Source organism: Amia ocellicauda, chromosome 2 (genome assembly GCF_036373705.1).
Source record: "Amia ocellicauda isolate fAmiCal2 chromosome 2, fAmiCal2.hap1, whole genome shotgun sequence".
Lineage (NCBI taxonomy): Eukaryota > Metazoa > Chordata > Actinopteri > Amiiformes > Amiidae > Amia > Amia ocellicauda.
In genome coordinates, this window is record NC_089851.1 from 61,666,827 (window position 1) to 61,683,919 (window position 17,093).

At 41.8% G+C, this 17,093-nt stretch overlaps 1 protein-coding gene across 2 annotated transcripts in view; it reads left to right on the plus strand.

Annotated features, from left to right (window-relative positions):
• Positions 1–17,093, plus strand: part of lmbr1 (limb development membrane protein 1) — a 58,003-nt gene that overhangs the window by 35,825 nt on the left and 5,085 nt on the right. For both annotated transcript variants that reach the window (XM_066688081.1, XM_066688073.1), the window contains 6 exons: positions 3,431–3,511; positions 5,121–5,197; positions 5,975–6,052; positions 10,433–10,506; positions 10,808–10,898; positions 11,734–11,800. In XM_066688081.1, the coding sequence (XP_066544178.1) occupies positions 3,431–3,511; positions 5,121–5,197; positions 5,975–6,052; positions 10,433–10,506; positions 10,808–10,898; positions 11,734–11,800 (468 nt within the window). The remainder of the gene's footprint in view (positions 1–3,430; positions 3,512–5,120; positions 5,198–5,974; positions 6,053–10,432; positions 10,507–10,807; positions 10,899–11,733; positions 11,801–17,093) is intronic.

Genomic DNA, 17,093 nt, shown 5'->3' on the forward strand with positions numbered 1-17,093 from the left:
GTTCTTCCTAAGACAAGAAGATAAAAACCGCAGTAGAGAACCAGCCACGAAACTTTTTTATTTTATCTGGGAATTGAGCGGGAGGCTTCACTTTATTCCAAGTCATCCAGAGAGCAAGACTCCCTTCTGCTCAACAGGCAGGTTTGAGTACTGAAATGAGGTCTGTGAACCGGTATAGAGTCAAACCACAGAAAAAAACCCAGCTTGGCGCTCATATTAAGTGGACTGCCTCATCTTATAAATGTTTACAGTAGTGTGTCTCTGTTAAAGCACAGCACAGTATAAGAAAATTAATTAGAATTGAAAGTCACTGAGCGGTATAGATCCTCGTATGTCCTCGGCAACTCATCGCTTCTCACGTGCCGACAGCTCGGCGATGCGTCATAAAGGAAGAGACCAAAGCCTTCCGTTCGCTTCCTCTGTGTGTTTAACGGTTTTTGTTACACCCAACTATAAGTTTTAATTCCCGGCTCTTTGAACCACATCCATAAAAGAGTCTTTTCATCTCCTGGGTTAAAGCTTTAGCTTCTCGACTGTGTTTTATTTAATTATTACTGTGCTACTCTCTCGTTATCTTTAAAAATGTCATGTATATAAATAAAATGAATTGCTTTACAGTCGTGTGAAGGGAATCCTATCTTGCATTGTTCTTGGTGTTTTATTTGTGTGTTTTTTGTATATGATGGATACACAGATAAATATTTAGCCCGGAGGTAGCTTGATTTTCTGTGAACTTGAATACAGAGTAGAAGAGAGACAGTGCGCCAAAAAAACAAGAAAAAAACTGTTTTCTGGCCTTTTAGCAGGCTTGTTGTATTCCTCGGTGAACAGTATCTCTCTTGCATGTTAACAATACCGGCCTGGGAAGTATTTGGATAGGGGCCAAGCGTACTTTAATATCAAGTCAAGCAAGAAACCAAGTGTACAGATGCGAGTAAATAAAAAGATGAGTTTGTATATGAAACAGGGAGGTAGGAGAGATCAGCCCCTGATATGCCTGCTATTTGTAGGCTACATCAGCTCTGTATAGGAGCTTTCCTTCGCAGACTGACTTCTAATGGAAACGTCAGTCCTTTGAACAAACCGAATCAGTCTTGCTAATCTCCTCTATCAGTTTGAGGTGTTTGATCTCTGCAAGTCACTTTTTTCCCCATTTTATATTTTTTTTAAAACAAAAAAATAACTTCGCAACACACATTTCTGGCATTTCTGAAGGTGTTGACAACCCCTTGGTATCCATGAAGGAAACAAATGTCAACACAAGTTACAGTGGATCTTTTCCTTATTCCCTAACGTGTACATTTACTTACAACCGTACACTGTATGCAGCAAACATACTGTTCACAGAAAAATAGGACATAATGCCAAGACATAAAAATGACAATACAATAACTAATCCTAGGGACCCGTGGTGCGGGCAGGTACTTCACACAACTCCCCAAAGATGAAACCCTCATGCATGTTCGGTGTTTTGCTTCCTGTCTACAGCAGAAAGAACACCGTAAACATGGATTTTCTTATTCGTTAGCCAATCTTTCATTAACTAATATATCTTCACACCCACTTTTTACTGGTTTATGTTTTCCTGACTATATAGGTCCTCCTTCAATAAATATTTAGGTTATATATTATGAAGATCTTCTGTCACTATTATTTATTTTAGGTTCAACCACCAGATGTCCCCGTTTACTATGCAGAAAATATATGAATCAGTTTTTGTCGTTTTTTCTGTTGCTGTGGCGTTAAAATTTACAAACCAGCAATAAATACCGAAGCTCAGCACTGGATTTAGACATTTTGTGATGCATATTTTCTACAAGACGGGTTTAGATCCTGATCTTCGAAGGAGTTCCCCATCTCTTTGCTGAAGTTTTTTCTTTTACTTCCAAATCATGCTTGTTCAGGTGTGCCTCCCAAAGTGACATAGTTTTCTTGTTCAAAAAGTCAGCATGGGATCTGTGACACCCCAGTCAAAGTCAAACACCGGCACTCTGACTCACTAAACGTCTAGAAAACCACATCACATTGAAGCCACCGCATGTTGAACAGCCAGGCAGGATTGGAATCGGTGCAAAGCCACAAATGTGGTCTTTTAAATGAATGTATCAGATCCCCACGTACACCAGGCAACAGCTGAAACAATTAGTGCCGTGAGACGCACCTCCTTAATTTTTTTACAAGCCCATTTTGAAAATATAATGCACACAAGTGTCAAGGGCTACGCTTTTGTGGTGCATACTTAGCAGAGATAAGACATAAGTGAAAAGTTCAGCAAAGTCGGTCTTTGTTTGCTATATTCACTGCTGCACACTGTATCATCCTGCTTTTCCTTCCTCCAGTGCATTCATAAAAAGGTAATCCTAAAACTAAAAAAAAAGGCTTGCTTTCTTCTGTTGATTTTAAGTTATTAATTAATTTATTTTTCCATTGTCTTTCACTTCCCAAGATAATATGTGTCTACCTGTATAGCCTGGAGTGAAACAAAGGAATGATTCAATCACTTTCGTAGTTGGCAGAGCAGGCCAGAAAACACCAGGCGCATCTGAAAACAAATAAACCTCTTCCTGTTCCACTTGGGCATGTTTGGGTTGAGCTTCCAATCCTACCAGTCAGAATTAGTACTGTAGCAAAGGGGACTTACAATCGAATGTCCTGTGTGTGTGTGTGTGCGATTCATACACAAATAAAATAATAATCTTTCCTAAATCCATGGAGACAGGGTGTGGCAGGATGAAAAAAAAATACTTATTTGATCAAAGTTATTGGTTCTTTCACCTATGTAACAAAGATGAAAGATCTTATTTTTATTGCACGCTAGTAACAGTGTAACTCTGAACTAATTGGGCTTGATCTGCCAGTCACCCGAGGGGATGCAAATAGATACTCCACCACTTCACTTTGAGGACTCAACCCGTACGTCAAAGCTGGAAGAAAAACAGAGTAAAACAGATAAATTAACCTTAAATGAGCTGCTTTTGTGGTTTTCCTGGAGAATCCCTCTCTATTTTTTCCCAGACCTGTTGAAACCTGTCTGGTGTACCACAGGATTCGTTCACTAGACAGTCCTGACACCAGAAACTTCTTCAATAATACCCATTTGAAATCGCACTGTTGTGTATTAAAACAGGATTATCTGTTTGGGACTTTTTTTCCCCCCCCTCTGACTGTTTGAGTGAAAATGTCATGTTTGGGGATATCGGAAATTGTAATGGTTACAAACGTTTCACTATTTAGTTAATGTTCTATATGTATTTCATGCATTTTTTTTCCCTTTATTACATGTACATTTAAAAAAAAAAAGTGTAGATTATACCCATGGAAGGTTTCTTGGTAGAAGAAGGCCTATACATTTTCACCTCTTTTTAAATGTGTTTTTAAAGCCTGCCCAGTGAGCGCAGAAAGTCGATAAAGGTTGTATTCCTCTCTGTAGGCACAGCCGCCCACTCTCAGAGCAGCACTGTGCAGCTGGACAGGGAGCTGCACAACGTCAGGGGCTTGAAAACCAAACTGGGTGAGTAGCAGGCTGCAAAGTACAGATCTATAGAGAAGTTCGGTTTCTGTATCTATACATCCATCACAGTCAGGCTGAAAATAAACCGAAACTGAACATTTTTCATTTTACAAAAGCTGTCGTTTTTTCTTGGTTTTGTTTTATCTTATCCTGCTGTGTTTTTTTTTTACTTCTTCTTTGTCGAGCCTTTTAGGGATATTATTAATAAAGTGCTGTGTCTGCATTGGCTGTGGGATGGGGGGACGGGGGGGTTCACAGGCACTTAGGATATTGGCCAAGATGCAAACTTTATTGTGTGAAACCTTTTAGTGATGTCATCCAGCGAGCCGCATTGTGTGCAGAATGTGCTTTGGCTCTCGTCTGGGGTTGGTGGGCCATTAGAACAGGAGGCGGCTGAATAATTTTAAATCCTTCCAAGAATAAGGAAATTGAATCTTGTGTAGCCAGGGTTTGAATGTTTGACATTCGGCCACCCCCCAAAAAACGACTAGACTGTATTGCTTTAGTGGAAACCGGTTTTGTTTTCTGCATCAGTGTGCTTAGAGAATGTATATCATTCCCAGTGCGCACAATGTGATGTAGTGCTAGCCCTGCTTGATTTCAACACTTATTTCTGCAGGCGCAATGTGCCTTGAGAGCGGCTGTTACTATTGTTAATCCACGCCCATTTCTTAATTAAACGCAAGGATCTGATGACGCAATTCTAGTAATCCCTAATCCCGGTCATTTCTGATAACGGGAAATGCTTTAAAATGCACTCCTGTTAGTGTGGTTAACTGACTTTGCATAATTCTTCAACTGATACATATTTAAAACATGAGCAAAACTTATTAACTGAGTTTTGCTCTCAATGAGTGTCAAAGCAGGGCACACCTTAGTAACTTCTAGGTAGCGCCAGATGCAATCTGTGGGGAGTCTTTCCAAATTCTGCAGAACTTTTTATTTAAAGTTTGCAGGAAATTTGCATAAATTAATATATTGGATGTTCTTCTACAAAGAAATACAAAGTGTCAACAGTGTCTGCTCCCAATGGTGGTCAGTACACAATAGTTATCCCAGTCATGGAAATTATCGAGCATGATAGCTTGCATTTTGATCATTTATCTTTATATCTACAATGAGAGTGTAATTTTGACAGGTACAGCAATTCCATAGTCTTTTTAAGCTTGTGAGTCAAGGCATTATTATTTTACTCTCCTGGGACATGACTTGTATTCAAAGTAGATGTTATACTACACATCTCTGTATAATTCAAACACAGGCCATGTATAGTACTCTCACCAGAAATGAGGTTTGTCTCATTCTCACCTTCAGAGTAAAGAGTTTAGGTGAAATAGACACCCTGAAACCATATCGAAAACAATCGTGAGAATCGTGAAGGGATCACTGATCTTAAAATCTCCTTTAAAAGAAAACTTTTTTTTTTTTTTTTTTTTTTTTTTTTTATAATTTTGGTCCGTTCATTTCGTACGTGGCCTCATTTCCCCCCTGTTGACATTAAATCTTACTTAAAGCATATGGGAACATTACATTTCAAAATGCTTTAAAATTTGACAGTAAACCTCTTTTGTCTGTAAAACTAACAGTGACTCTTTGTCTGTTCCTGTAGAGAGGCGGAAAAAGGCTTCTGCATGGGAGAAGAATTTGGTGTATCCCTTTGTCATGTTAATACTTCTGACTGGAACAGTAAGTTATCATGACTTTGTAACAGAAGCAACACGTTGATATTTATCGGAGGCTTATAAACAGTAGGTCCAGTGTCAATCCCTCCCATATTTATAGCTGGTAAACCTGGCCGTTTTAGTTTCCTGCATTCAGTAGTGGGATATAAAAGGATGAAGCCCTCGGGACCATCAGTCTTGAAAGTTATTTTGGAGACGGTCCTTGCTGTAAAGGTGTTCCTCAATTCACTTTCAGTGCCATAGTTGGGCTTGAATTGCAGTTCTGAGAGAGGCAGAGAGAACAATGTCAGAGACCAAAATGCAAATGTAGATCTGAATTGGGCCACTCCAGGGCTCCAAAGCCGAAGGGGCATTTTCATCCCATCTCAGGGCTTCATTCCTTGACCGAATCGGCATTAGAAGCCCAGTCACCTGTGTTTTCCAATTTTCAGTCAGTTGCTCAGGGAAAGGTATCGATCGCACCTGCAGGAACGCAGACCCTCCAGAAGAGCATTCCCCAACTGCTGGTCTAGATTGTAGGGCCGCAATAACTTGCATCAGTATGTCGGAGCCTTTCAAAACACTTGAAGGTTCTTGTATTTATATAGCGTACAGCATGCTAAGGTTTAAATACCGCACTGTATGGGATTCTGTTCAATAATTGAAGAAAAGTAGCTGAGTCTATCTCTCAGTCAATTGAGAGACATCGGTTAGCGGTAATTTGAAATGGCGATGCTGTTCTGTGACCTTTACACTGTAAACGTGCCATAAATGTAACTCCATCTTGCCCTCTGTTCTGCAGACCATCTCTGTTCTTCTGGTTGCATTCAACATTCTCTACTTGTTAGTCGATGAAACGGCAATGCCAAAGGGATCAAAGGTGAGCTACACGTCATTTTTATTTATTCTTTTCTTCAGTCCATTCAGTGCTCTGTGCACAACAACTCTCGTCTGAGTGACTGGTTACTCATGCAATTAAAGTTCTTGTTTGAAAATGTTCTGTACAATTTTTTATATTCATAAATAAATACAAATTCCACATGTACTCGTGATGCATGATGAAGAGGGAGGGCTTGATATTTATCAGTGTTTTTATCAGTGTTAACATGTTATGATTTGTTGTTCCTTTATTCATGGAAAATCATTTTACGCTGTGCTGAAGATGACATTTTGCATGGCTGGGGTGTACGTCAACCGCAAGACTTGAAATACTGACCTGGAAATGTACACCATAAGTTTTAATTTCCAATCACTGTGACTCAGTCTTGGCTACAGCCTTGGACTCCTCCACTAACTGTTTTCCCAGACCCAAAACACCTGTTTTTTTTTTTTTTTTATTTGTAGTTATTCTTTGCAGTTTTATAAGGAATTTGATTATAACTTAAATTGGGTGTTCAAAAGTTAAATACTTTTTTATGTTGTAGGTAGTGGTAGTGTTTTCATAGTTTTCCATTTGGGATTGAGAGTTCAGCTACTGTCACTTTTATTGTATTGTTTTGTGCTTTGCATCTGTTTTGGGTTACATCCATTTAAAAAAAAAAAAATCTTCTCTCAATAAGAACAAAATAGGCAACAAAATAGATCTGATTTCCATCTTCTTTTTACTTTTTTTCTTTGTGGTTAACTGCCCTCAACATTCCAATTATTTTATTTAATGTTATTTTTTTTGGCATGGCGCGTTGGAGAAAATCCCCCAAATTACCCTTGTCACGCGGTTGACAGCTGTGTTGGGTGAAAGGCTGGTGCGTTTGATGGGCTGGAAGCGTTCCATCGCACTGATCTCCTGTCCCGTGTCTCGGATGGCCTCTTTAAAGCTAATCAATAGAGCCATCCATCGGATAACCGTCTTAACCTGCCCTGCTTAGCTGCTGTCTTAGTTCATACAGTGCCTGCAATGCTGTGAAAAGTTTTCACACTGGAGGTGAAAGTTGCTGTGTTGTTCCCCCTTTTCTTTTCCACTTTTTTACAAGTGATTAAAAGTGTCTCTCTTTTTGTGGAGCTAGAGGAAGTAAAACGCATCGACTCGAAACAAGTCTATGAACCCGTTTCTTAAAGAAACAAGACATGCAGATGCCTGTGTGTCAGAACGGGCAGAGGTATTCCAGTAGTTTTTTAAGCAGACCCTGTGAATGGGTGGACCCAAACTCTGGGAGTGCGACCACTCAAGGGTGAGGGTGGTGGTATAGCGAGCTCTGGAGGCTGGGCCCTATAGATGGAACAATGCAACAGTCATTCTCCAGCACAAGAAAGACAAAATAACTATAGGCCCATTAAACTACTTCCCATCTTATACAGAGTATTTACAAAGATATTAACACACACTGCCTTCAGGACATCCTGGACTTCACACCAACCAACAGAGCAAGCAGGATTCAGCTGGATAAAACACAAGTATTGGAAAGCTGTAGAGAATTGGGGCTTCCTCTGTGCTGGGCTTTGTTTCATGAGAGATTGATTAAAATACAACTCTTTTTAAATATATCTACAGCAGTGCTACATCCGCAATCCCACTCCACCAGTGTCTGACATTAGAAATTGGAAAAACTTGACACTGTCATATTTGCAAAAACACCTAAAGATCTGCAGTTTCAATTTCAAGAACTCTCAGATGCAAGACAACTGGACTGAACATGAGAGAGTAAAACCCAAGTCATGTTTAAAAGCTTTGTTAAATCTAAGGATAATTGAAGTCATCAGTTTAGCGTAGATGAAGATATTATGGATGAAATCAAAAGAAGAATGAAAATGGGATGCAGTGCATTTGGAAGAAACGGCACACTGTTGGAACAGAAATCTACCCACTCGCCTTAAGAGAAAAGTATTTGATCAAGGCATACGACCAGTGCTCTTATGGCTGTGATACCTGGTCACTAAATGCAGAAATGATAAAGAAACTGCAGACTACACAAAGAAGTGGTGAAAGATAGAAAAATAAGATGGACCTGAGAACAACCCACAAGACGTTACATCATTGATAGAGTGAAAGTGTTAAAATGGTGATGGGCCAGACACACTGCGAGAAGAGCAGATCAAGGATGGACAATGGAAGCTGTTGAATGGATCCCAAGAGATGAAAAAAGACCTAGAAGACCACAGAGAAGATGGGAAGATTAAATCGTAAACTTTGCAAGCGTGATGTATGTACAGTGAGGGAAAAAGGTATTTGATCCCCTGCTGATTTTGTACGTTTGCCCACTGACAAAGAAACATTTTCAATGCCCTGGCTGAGGGAAGGAGGTTCTCACCCAAGATTTGACGGTACATGGCCCCGTCCATCGTCCCTTTGATGCGGTGCAGTTGTCCTGTCCCCTTAGCAGAAAAACACCTCCAAAGCATAATGTTTCCACCTCCATGTTTGACGGTGGGGATGATGTTCTTGGGGTCATTCCTCCTCCTCCAAACACGGCGAGTTGAGTTGATGCCAAAGAGCTCGATTTTGGTCTCATCTGACCACAGCACTTTCACCCAGTTCTCCTCTGAATCATTCAGATGTTCATTGGCAAACTTCAGACGGGCGTGTACATGTGCTTTCTTGTGCAAGGGGACCTTGCGGGCGCTGCAGGATTTCAGTCCTTCACGGCGTAGTGTGTTACCAATTGTTTTCTTGGTGACTATGGTCCCAGATGCCTTGAGATCATTAACAAGATCCTCCCGTGTAGTTCTGGGCTGATTCCTCACCGTTCTCATGATCATTGAAACTCCACGAGATGAGATCTTGCATGGAGCCCCAGACCGAGGGAGACTGACAGTTATTTTGTGTTTCTTCCATTTGTGAATAATCGCACCAACTGTTGTCACCTTCTCACCAAGCTGCTTGGCGATGGTCTTGTAGCCCATTCCAGCCTTGTGTAGGTCTACAATCTTGTCCCTGACATCCTTGGACAGCTCTTTGGTCTTGGCCATGGTGGAGAGTTTGGAATCTGATTGATTGATTGCTTCTGTGGACAGGTGTCTTTTATACAGGTAACGAGCTGAGATTAGGAGCAGTCCCTTTAAGAGAGTGCTCCTAATCTCAGCTCGTCACCTGTATAAAAGACACCTGGGAGCCAGAAATCTTGCTGATTGATAGGGGATCAAATACTTATTTCCCTCATTAACATACAAATCAATTTATAACTTTTTTGAAATGCGTTTTTCTGGATTTTTTTGTTGTTATTCTGTCTCTCACTGTTCAAATACACCTACCATTAAAATTATAGACTGATCATTTCTTTGTCAGTGGGCAAACGTACAAAATCAGCAGGGGATCAAATACTTTTTTCCCCTCACTGTATATGTATATGTGTGTGTATAATCTATATATTTTTTTTTCATATCCCTCGTACCTTGTGTGATATTGTGATGTCTCAACATCAGAGGATCAATGTGCATCAGAAGAAAAGATGCATTTTGGAATCAAAAGAATTTAAACGTAACCGGCTGTAAGATCTTTAATATGCAGAAACCACTTGTATTTGCCAATTACCTGGAATGTGTAAGGGCTTAAGGTATATTCAGATTCTCTGTTAACAAGTGATATCAGATCTGGAGCACTAAGTCTCTGACACAGCAGCCTTCCAGTTCACGTCTGAGTAGGAGGATGACAGTAACATAAAGACATGAAACAACCTGTCAGTTTTTTTCTTTTCTTTCTTTCCTTTTTTTTTTTTTTTTTTGGTTGAAAAAGGTATGAAATGCCAACTTTATTATGTTGATGAACTTTTTAGCTTCATGTAGACACTTCAAAAGGAGTTGATCTCTGTTGGTTTTTGAGGGCGTGCTGCACTGTGGGCCCTCCTGAATCTGCAGGTTTTAGTGTTGTGTTCAGTTCCCTGAAACGACATGAAAAACACGCATAATGTGAACAGCAAAAAATGTCTCAGAATCCAAACAAAGGCAATTATTGTGCGCACACTGCACCTACACTGGCTATTCTGTTTCTACCTCGGGAATCTATTAAAAAAAACACACAAAATAAACATCCCATAAAAATGTTCTGAATTAGCTGGGTTTTATTTTATTTTTTACTCTCGCTCACTCCCTCTCATAGAGAGACCAATTTCTTCTCTTTTGTATGTTTTAATTTAAAAGTGTCCAGATGAAATAAAATAAACTGAACACCAGAATAATTTTTTGTGTTAATATAGACACTTTGAGCAGTTTGGTGTATAAATGACGATTCAGAGTGCTGTAGAAGATCCCACCCCCCCTCCCATATTTGTGTTGCTTCACAAGGCCCCAGTGACACACATCCTAATGCAGGCAATCTTAACCCTTTCAGGAGCGCGGCATCGGAAGTGCGTCGCTGTCCACGTTTGGCTTCGTGGGCGCGGCCCTCGAGATCATCCTGATGTTGTATCCTTCCCTCTCGAGCCCTGCTCTCCTGTCTGTTAACAGCTCTTTTCCCTACGTCTCCAGGATGCCACCATTTGGCTGAGGAATGGCAAGCGGGGCCTCTTCCAGACAGGAAATGCATTTTTGGTTTTGTTTGGTTTTGTTTGTCTGCTTTTCCGCTCTCCTTTGTAGTTTGTTCAATGTAGCCCAAAGAAGGAGGGGTGAAAAAGCTAAAGGCATAGACTTTGAGGCCGTTGCATTCCTCTCTAACCTGAGAGAAGGTGTTTGTTTGTGCTGTCTTTATTTTCCTTGACTCTCTCAGTTATCTGATGGTTTCCTCCGTTGTGGGTTTCTACAGTCTCCGCGTCTTTGAAGAACTCACTCCCAGGAAAGATGACACAACTATGACCACGGTAAGCTGGGCCTAAGATGCTGATCTATTTGGGCATCTTTTTCTCTTCCTCTCCCTCTTTCCACACCACCCCGGCAAGCAGCCTCCTTTCCTTCGGTAATTGCCCCGTGAATGGCTCATTTGATCTGGCCCATGTTTGTTTGTGAGCTGCGTCGACACGCACGGCCAGATTGTCCTGAAGGCTGCAGGAGTGGGGTTGGGAGCCGCGGATGTGCTCTGTTTGGCCTCCATGGTGCTGCCCATTGATTTGTAAATGGCCCTGGGACAGCGAGGCTCTTAACTAGCCGTGACAGTCCAGTGAAAGGTCTTGTCTGCAAAGGAAAGAGCCTCACAATGAGCAACTTCAGAGGAACTAATTGCACAGTGTGTGGAAGCTATTTACCCTGGAGAGAGGTGTGTGTGTGTGTGTGTGTGTAGCATTGCTGAACAAAATATATTGAATACATGTGTAGTTTACATTACATCTCTGTCAAACTCCCCCCAGTTATTAAATGCAGGAAAGACATTTTAAAGATGACACCTACACTTGTTCTACTATAATACAGACTGCACAAGTGCTGTATGTTCACTTAGGACAGAGTTTGCTACAATGCAGCTGCCAGTTAGTGTTACTATGATGCTGATGCAGCACAGAGGTCAACACTGCTGCCTCACCGCTCCTGGGACCTGTATTCAGCTCCGGCCTTGTGTGTCAGCCTGTGTGCAATTTGCATGTTCTCTCCGTGTCTGTGATTCCCTCTCACGTCCTTGAGACCTGTTGCGTAGGTTGATTGGCTCCTCTCAATTGCCCTGTAGTTGGATGCATGTATCATTGTTGGTATTATTTCTTTTAACAGATCATTGGGTGCTGCGTGTCAATCCTTGTGCTCAGTTCTGCCTTGCCAGTTATGTCCAGAACTTTGGGTGAGTTTGAGTCTCTTCCTTGGCCAACTGCAGCTCTTAAACCCCACCGTGTTCGCAGTCCAGTTATCTCAAAGTCCTCACAAGAATTGCACTTAGAGGAATTGTAAATGGATGCAATTGGGACAGAGCCTGCTAAGGACTTAATCAGAATACGTTTTTGTGTAGCTTCCATAATCAGATAATAAATAGATATACATGCATTGTGAAACTGTTCATCCAAATCCTTTGTTTGAAATGACTTGTCTAGATAATTTAAGTCTTAACTTTTGTGTCAACCGTCCTGTTGTTTCAGGTGTGAGGTATCGAAAGGGTATTTTTTTACGAGAGATTAAACTCCTGTGATTTAAATTTGTATGCAGAAGCTACTTAAAACAACAAAAACCACCACAAAATAACGATGGTGCAATATTTAGGATCAACGAAAGTGCAATATAACTTTTTTTTTTTTTTTTTGAGTGTTGACCAATATCCAAATGTTTAGTGTGTTTTTTAACCTAGCTAGGATCTTTTAATGGCTATCTTAATGATTGGGTTTTGATGTTCAGAATGAGAGAAGCTGCCTTGTTCATTTAAGAACTTTAAGTTTAAGACTTCATGATGTCAAGGAAGCCAGATTGAGTGATGGGGATCTCAATGTTAACTTATTTTTTATTTATCACTTGCTAGTGTTTCAGTAGCATTTTGTCCTTCAAGCCAGAGTAGCTGTTCAATTGCGAGAAACCTGGCATTTCTCGTTAACACAGAACTTTGTTTTCCACCCGACTCTGTTCCCACGTGCAAAGGCCCATTTCGAAATGTCCTTGATGTCAAGCATTCAGCTTCAGACACGCCGTTTGAATCGCCGTATCGTTGAAGATGAAATGCAACACACAGCCTTCCAAAATGAAAAAATATAAATAAAAGCTAAAACAAATCTCAGATAATCTCCTCTGACTCAAGAGTTTAGAAGCTTTATCTCGCAGATGGATGAAAAGCACATTTTTGGCCTCAAATTTGCTTAAGTGGTTTCCCAATGAAAGCAAAGGAGGGTGACAGAAGCCCACAACTGTTTTATGTTAACAAGTTGAATTCCTTAATAGTTTACCGTGGAGATTAAAAAGAAGAAAAGAGCTGAGAAAAAAAGGAAGAGAACGAACAATTAAAATGACACAAATAAATGCGCAGACACAGCTGTCCAAACAGTATTAACAGTGCGTATTGGAGTACAGTGAGTCATGGAGTGCTTTAAGAAACATCAACATGCGCTGCTTCACAGGTTATGCCCGGTGGCAGTGAATAGATGAAAAGGAGTAAATACGCTCAACAGATTCATAAAGCCCCTTCACAGCATGTCGAAAGGCCGCTGGAGAGAATAGGCTGAGAGCTGTTGTCGGTGTGCTGAGGAGGGCAGGCTGCCGAACGTTCCTGTTCCTCCTTCGCACAGAATTAACTTGTCACGGCGTATACCGCCAGTACCTGCTCTTTCCAGTGTAGTCCAGAGTCTCATAATAAAAGGAAAGCATAAACAAACCACAGAGCTGAACGAGGGCGTGGGGGAAATCTTCAAGTCCAGTTTGGACACATCAGTTGAAAAGCCAAATGAAGGGTCTGGCGGGAAAGAGACTATTCTTGTATTTCTCTCTCTAGACGGGTATTCGGGGGTGCTTATGTTTGCTGAAGTGCTTTGGTCTGGTTCTCACTGCTTTGACATCGACAGAGTGACTTTCCAAAGGGGGCAACAGAAGAAGCTGGCTCTAAAAACCTCATTCAGGTCCCCCAATTAACCGCTTTCAAGTGGTTTATATAAAATGCATCCTGTATCCACTTTCCACACCATCAGAGGATTCGGTTGACATGAATCGGGGATTTGAAATTTCCTCTCTCACTCCTTTAGAAAATCACACTGAACACTTTCACAGTAGTTAGCTATTTGCTCACGCAGGTTTACCCTGGTAAATGTATATGAGGATTGTGTCACTTTTAACACAGTTTTACTGTGGTTGTAGCATAGTTATACGGTGGTCTCCTATGGGTTCACCACACCTTTACTACACCTATTGAGACTGAGTTGCGATAAAAGCTAAACAGCTTGACTGCAGTGTCAATGATTTCTATCTGGTAGTAGTCTAACCCCCCCCATCCTGACTTCGAACAATCTGCATATTTGCCCCTTTTCTCCCGGCTGATTTAGCACCGTTCTGACAAATCTCTCTTTTAGGCAGCCCTTGAATGTCGATGACAGAAATTTATTTAAACTCTTTTGCAAACACCAGCATCCATTATCATATCAATGCCAACACCTGGGGGAACTCTGCACATCTGTACACAGAGGCAGCTGAGTGCATTGTGGCGTCCTCGAGGCCCATTCAACACACATGCGATACACAGAGACTCGCAGGGGTCTTTCACATCCTGTCATTGCTACAGCCTGCGAACAATATTTAGAGTTCAGCTTCCTTCCAGAAAGGATTATGGAATTGTCCTGCCATGAAGGCCTTTTCTTCGAGGTAAATCTTTGTGTGTGGGTGTTTTTATTTTTTTCAAGTGGGTTTATAGCTTGAAAGGATAAATGATTTACCTTGAGAGTATTCCAACACCACTCTTTAATTCAACTTTTTATGCAACCTTTCGAGGGGTTCCGACATATTTTTCATTTTGTTTCTGGATTGTATTATATGCTTTTTTAAATAAATATGACACAGCCCCATGTAATAACGGGTTCATTTTGAACATACACCTTTAAAAACGAGTCCCGCCCACGGCTTCTTAATTTCAGGCTCCAATAGTTTGAATAAACTCAGCATTTGTATTCTGTCCAGAACATGGAGGGCTAATGACGGGGGATCGTTTGCCTTCACAAACACAGGAGTATTTTTAATTTGTGTTCCGAGTATCCCATTGAGATCAGAGCCATTATATTGGAAATTAATGTTTGCAAGGGTAACCTACAGTATTGATTTGTATTATGATGATGATTATCCACCCTTAGATGAGCAATTCTGCAAAATGTTCTGTGCTGCTGTGTTTTTTGTTTTTTAATTTTTCCTTTTTTCTTTTTAAAACAAAGATTGATGAATCGATTAAGTGATCTGATTAGCATTCAGAGATGTAGGTGGAATCCAAAACTGTATGATCGCATACCCACTCTCTCCCCCCCCAAACGCACACTGCATTCCCAGAATGCATTGCATCATTGACTTAGTAAGACCAGTACAAGGAAAGAGACTGTTTCATGCAACCCTTTTACAGAGCGTCTATCATTAGTATGACTTATAATGACTGGGAAAATGTATAAACTGTCGGCAAAGAAAATACAATGAAACGTAGGTGAAAGTTGTCCAAATCTTGAACAGTGTCCATATCAAATCAATTTGTAACGTTAAGCTTCAGAAACCGTTTTTCTCATACGAAATGGTAAACTAAGGCCCTGGTCCACTTGTCAAAGGATCTGCTGCTAACGTCTTGGTGCCATTAAGTCCTGTAAGTTGTGAGGTGGGGCCTCCATGGATCGGACTTGTTTGTCCAGCACATCCCACAGATGCTCGATTTGGATTGAGATCTGGGGAATTTGGAGGCCAAGTCAACACCTTGAACTCGTGATTTATCAGACCAGGCCACCTTCTTCCATTGCTCCGTGGTCCAGTTCTGATGCTCACGTGCCCATTGTAGGCGCTTTCGGCAGTGGACAGGGGTCAGCATGGACACCCTGACTGGTCTGCGGCTACGCAGCCCCATACGCAACAAACTGTGATGCACTGTGTGTTCTGACACCTTTCTGTCAGAACCAGCATTCACTTTTTAAGGAATTTGAGCTACAGTAGCTCGTCTGTTGGATCGGACAACACGGGCCAGCCTTCGCTCCCCACGTGCATCAATGATCCTTGGCTGCCCATGACCCTGTCCCCAGTTCACCGCTTTTCCTTCCTTGGACCACTTTCGATAGGTACTGACCACTGCAGACCGGGAACACCCCACAAGAGCTGCAGTTTTGGAGATGCTCTGACCCAGTCGTCTAGCCATCACAATTTGGCCCTTGTCAAAGTCGCTTTGAGGACAAAATGTTCACTTGCTGCCTAATATATCCCACCCACTGACAGGTGCCATGATGACAAGATTATCAGTTATTCACCTCACCTGTCAGTGGTCATAATGTTATGGTTGATCAGTGTATATTCTTCCCCATGAGGCCTCATAGTTTTGACCGCCAGTGTGGCAAAGCATGGATTTGTGTTCATTGATTTCACCACTCAACGCCCTTGAATAGGAACAGCTCCAGAAGATGTTTTGGGAGTTTGGTTCAGCCCTCGTCGGCCCGGCTGACATCCGGCACCGTACCAAGACTGCTACTCTGACCCAGTCGCCGCTTCCGGCTCTGCAGAAACCCGGCAGGAATAAATACAGGAACTCCAGGGTGCTGAGAGCGCGGCAGGCAGCATATTATCCTCTGTGACGGATGGTTTCAAATTGAAGACCTATTCACTCTAACAGAATCCCAGCGTGCAGCTTGGAGGAACTGTCCTTAAAAAGGGCCAAGTTTTGTGTTGTGAGAGTATGTCTGTGTGTGTGTGTGTGTGTGTGTGTGTGTGTGTGTGTGTGTTTCCTTTTTTTGGAAAAGGATCCTGCTCAGTATTTTGGAGTGCGCTGAAGCCTTCATGCAGCACTGTAGACTCTTGGGGTGTTGGCCAGAGAAGCTGCAGCCAGACCCCGCAAACTGAATCCCTCTCCCTGTTCCACTCTCATCTGGATCCCCTGCCCCTCCACCATGCAAGTGTCTCGATACTCTGCGTGTATTCGAGGGTGCACCATTCTCCCATTTACTACATTCTTAAAGAGACTCTGTACAAGGATTGATTGATCGATTGATTTTGAACGAGGATACGGCATTATCCTATATGAAGCTGTGGTCTCCCCACAGGTCTAGTCCAATCAGATAAAAACTTGCTCAGAGATGTGCTGATGAGCGAACAGAATTGTGTTTACAGAAGCCTTTCTCGCGCTCTGAACTCATGTCTCCGGGCTCCGTGGCAAAAGGAGGCTGGAAAAGCTCCTGCATTCAGAGAGGAGAATGAATGATCCCCAGTCTTTAACAGGAGCCGACTCCAGGGCAGGCAGTGAGCGGGAGAAGCCCATTGTAACTTGCCTGCAAGATCCTGCTTGCTGACTGTTTGACTTGTGCACCTGAAGAGTTGACTCAGGTGTATTGAGAGGAAGGTGATGCTATTGAGGCTTGTGGTTTGAGCGATCTCTCCCCGTTTGCATGCCAGGCATCGCCACTAGTGGGATTGCATTATGTTTGATTTTCTTTTATTTTTTG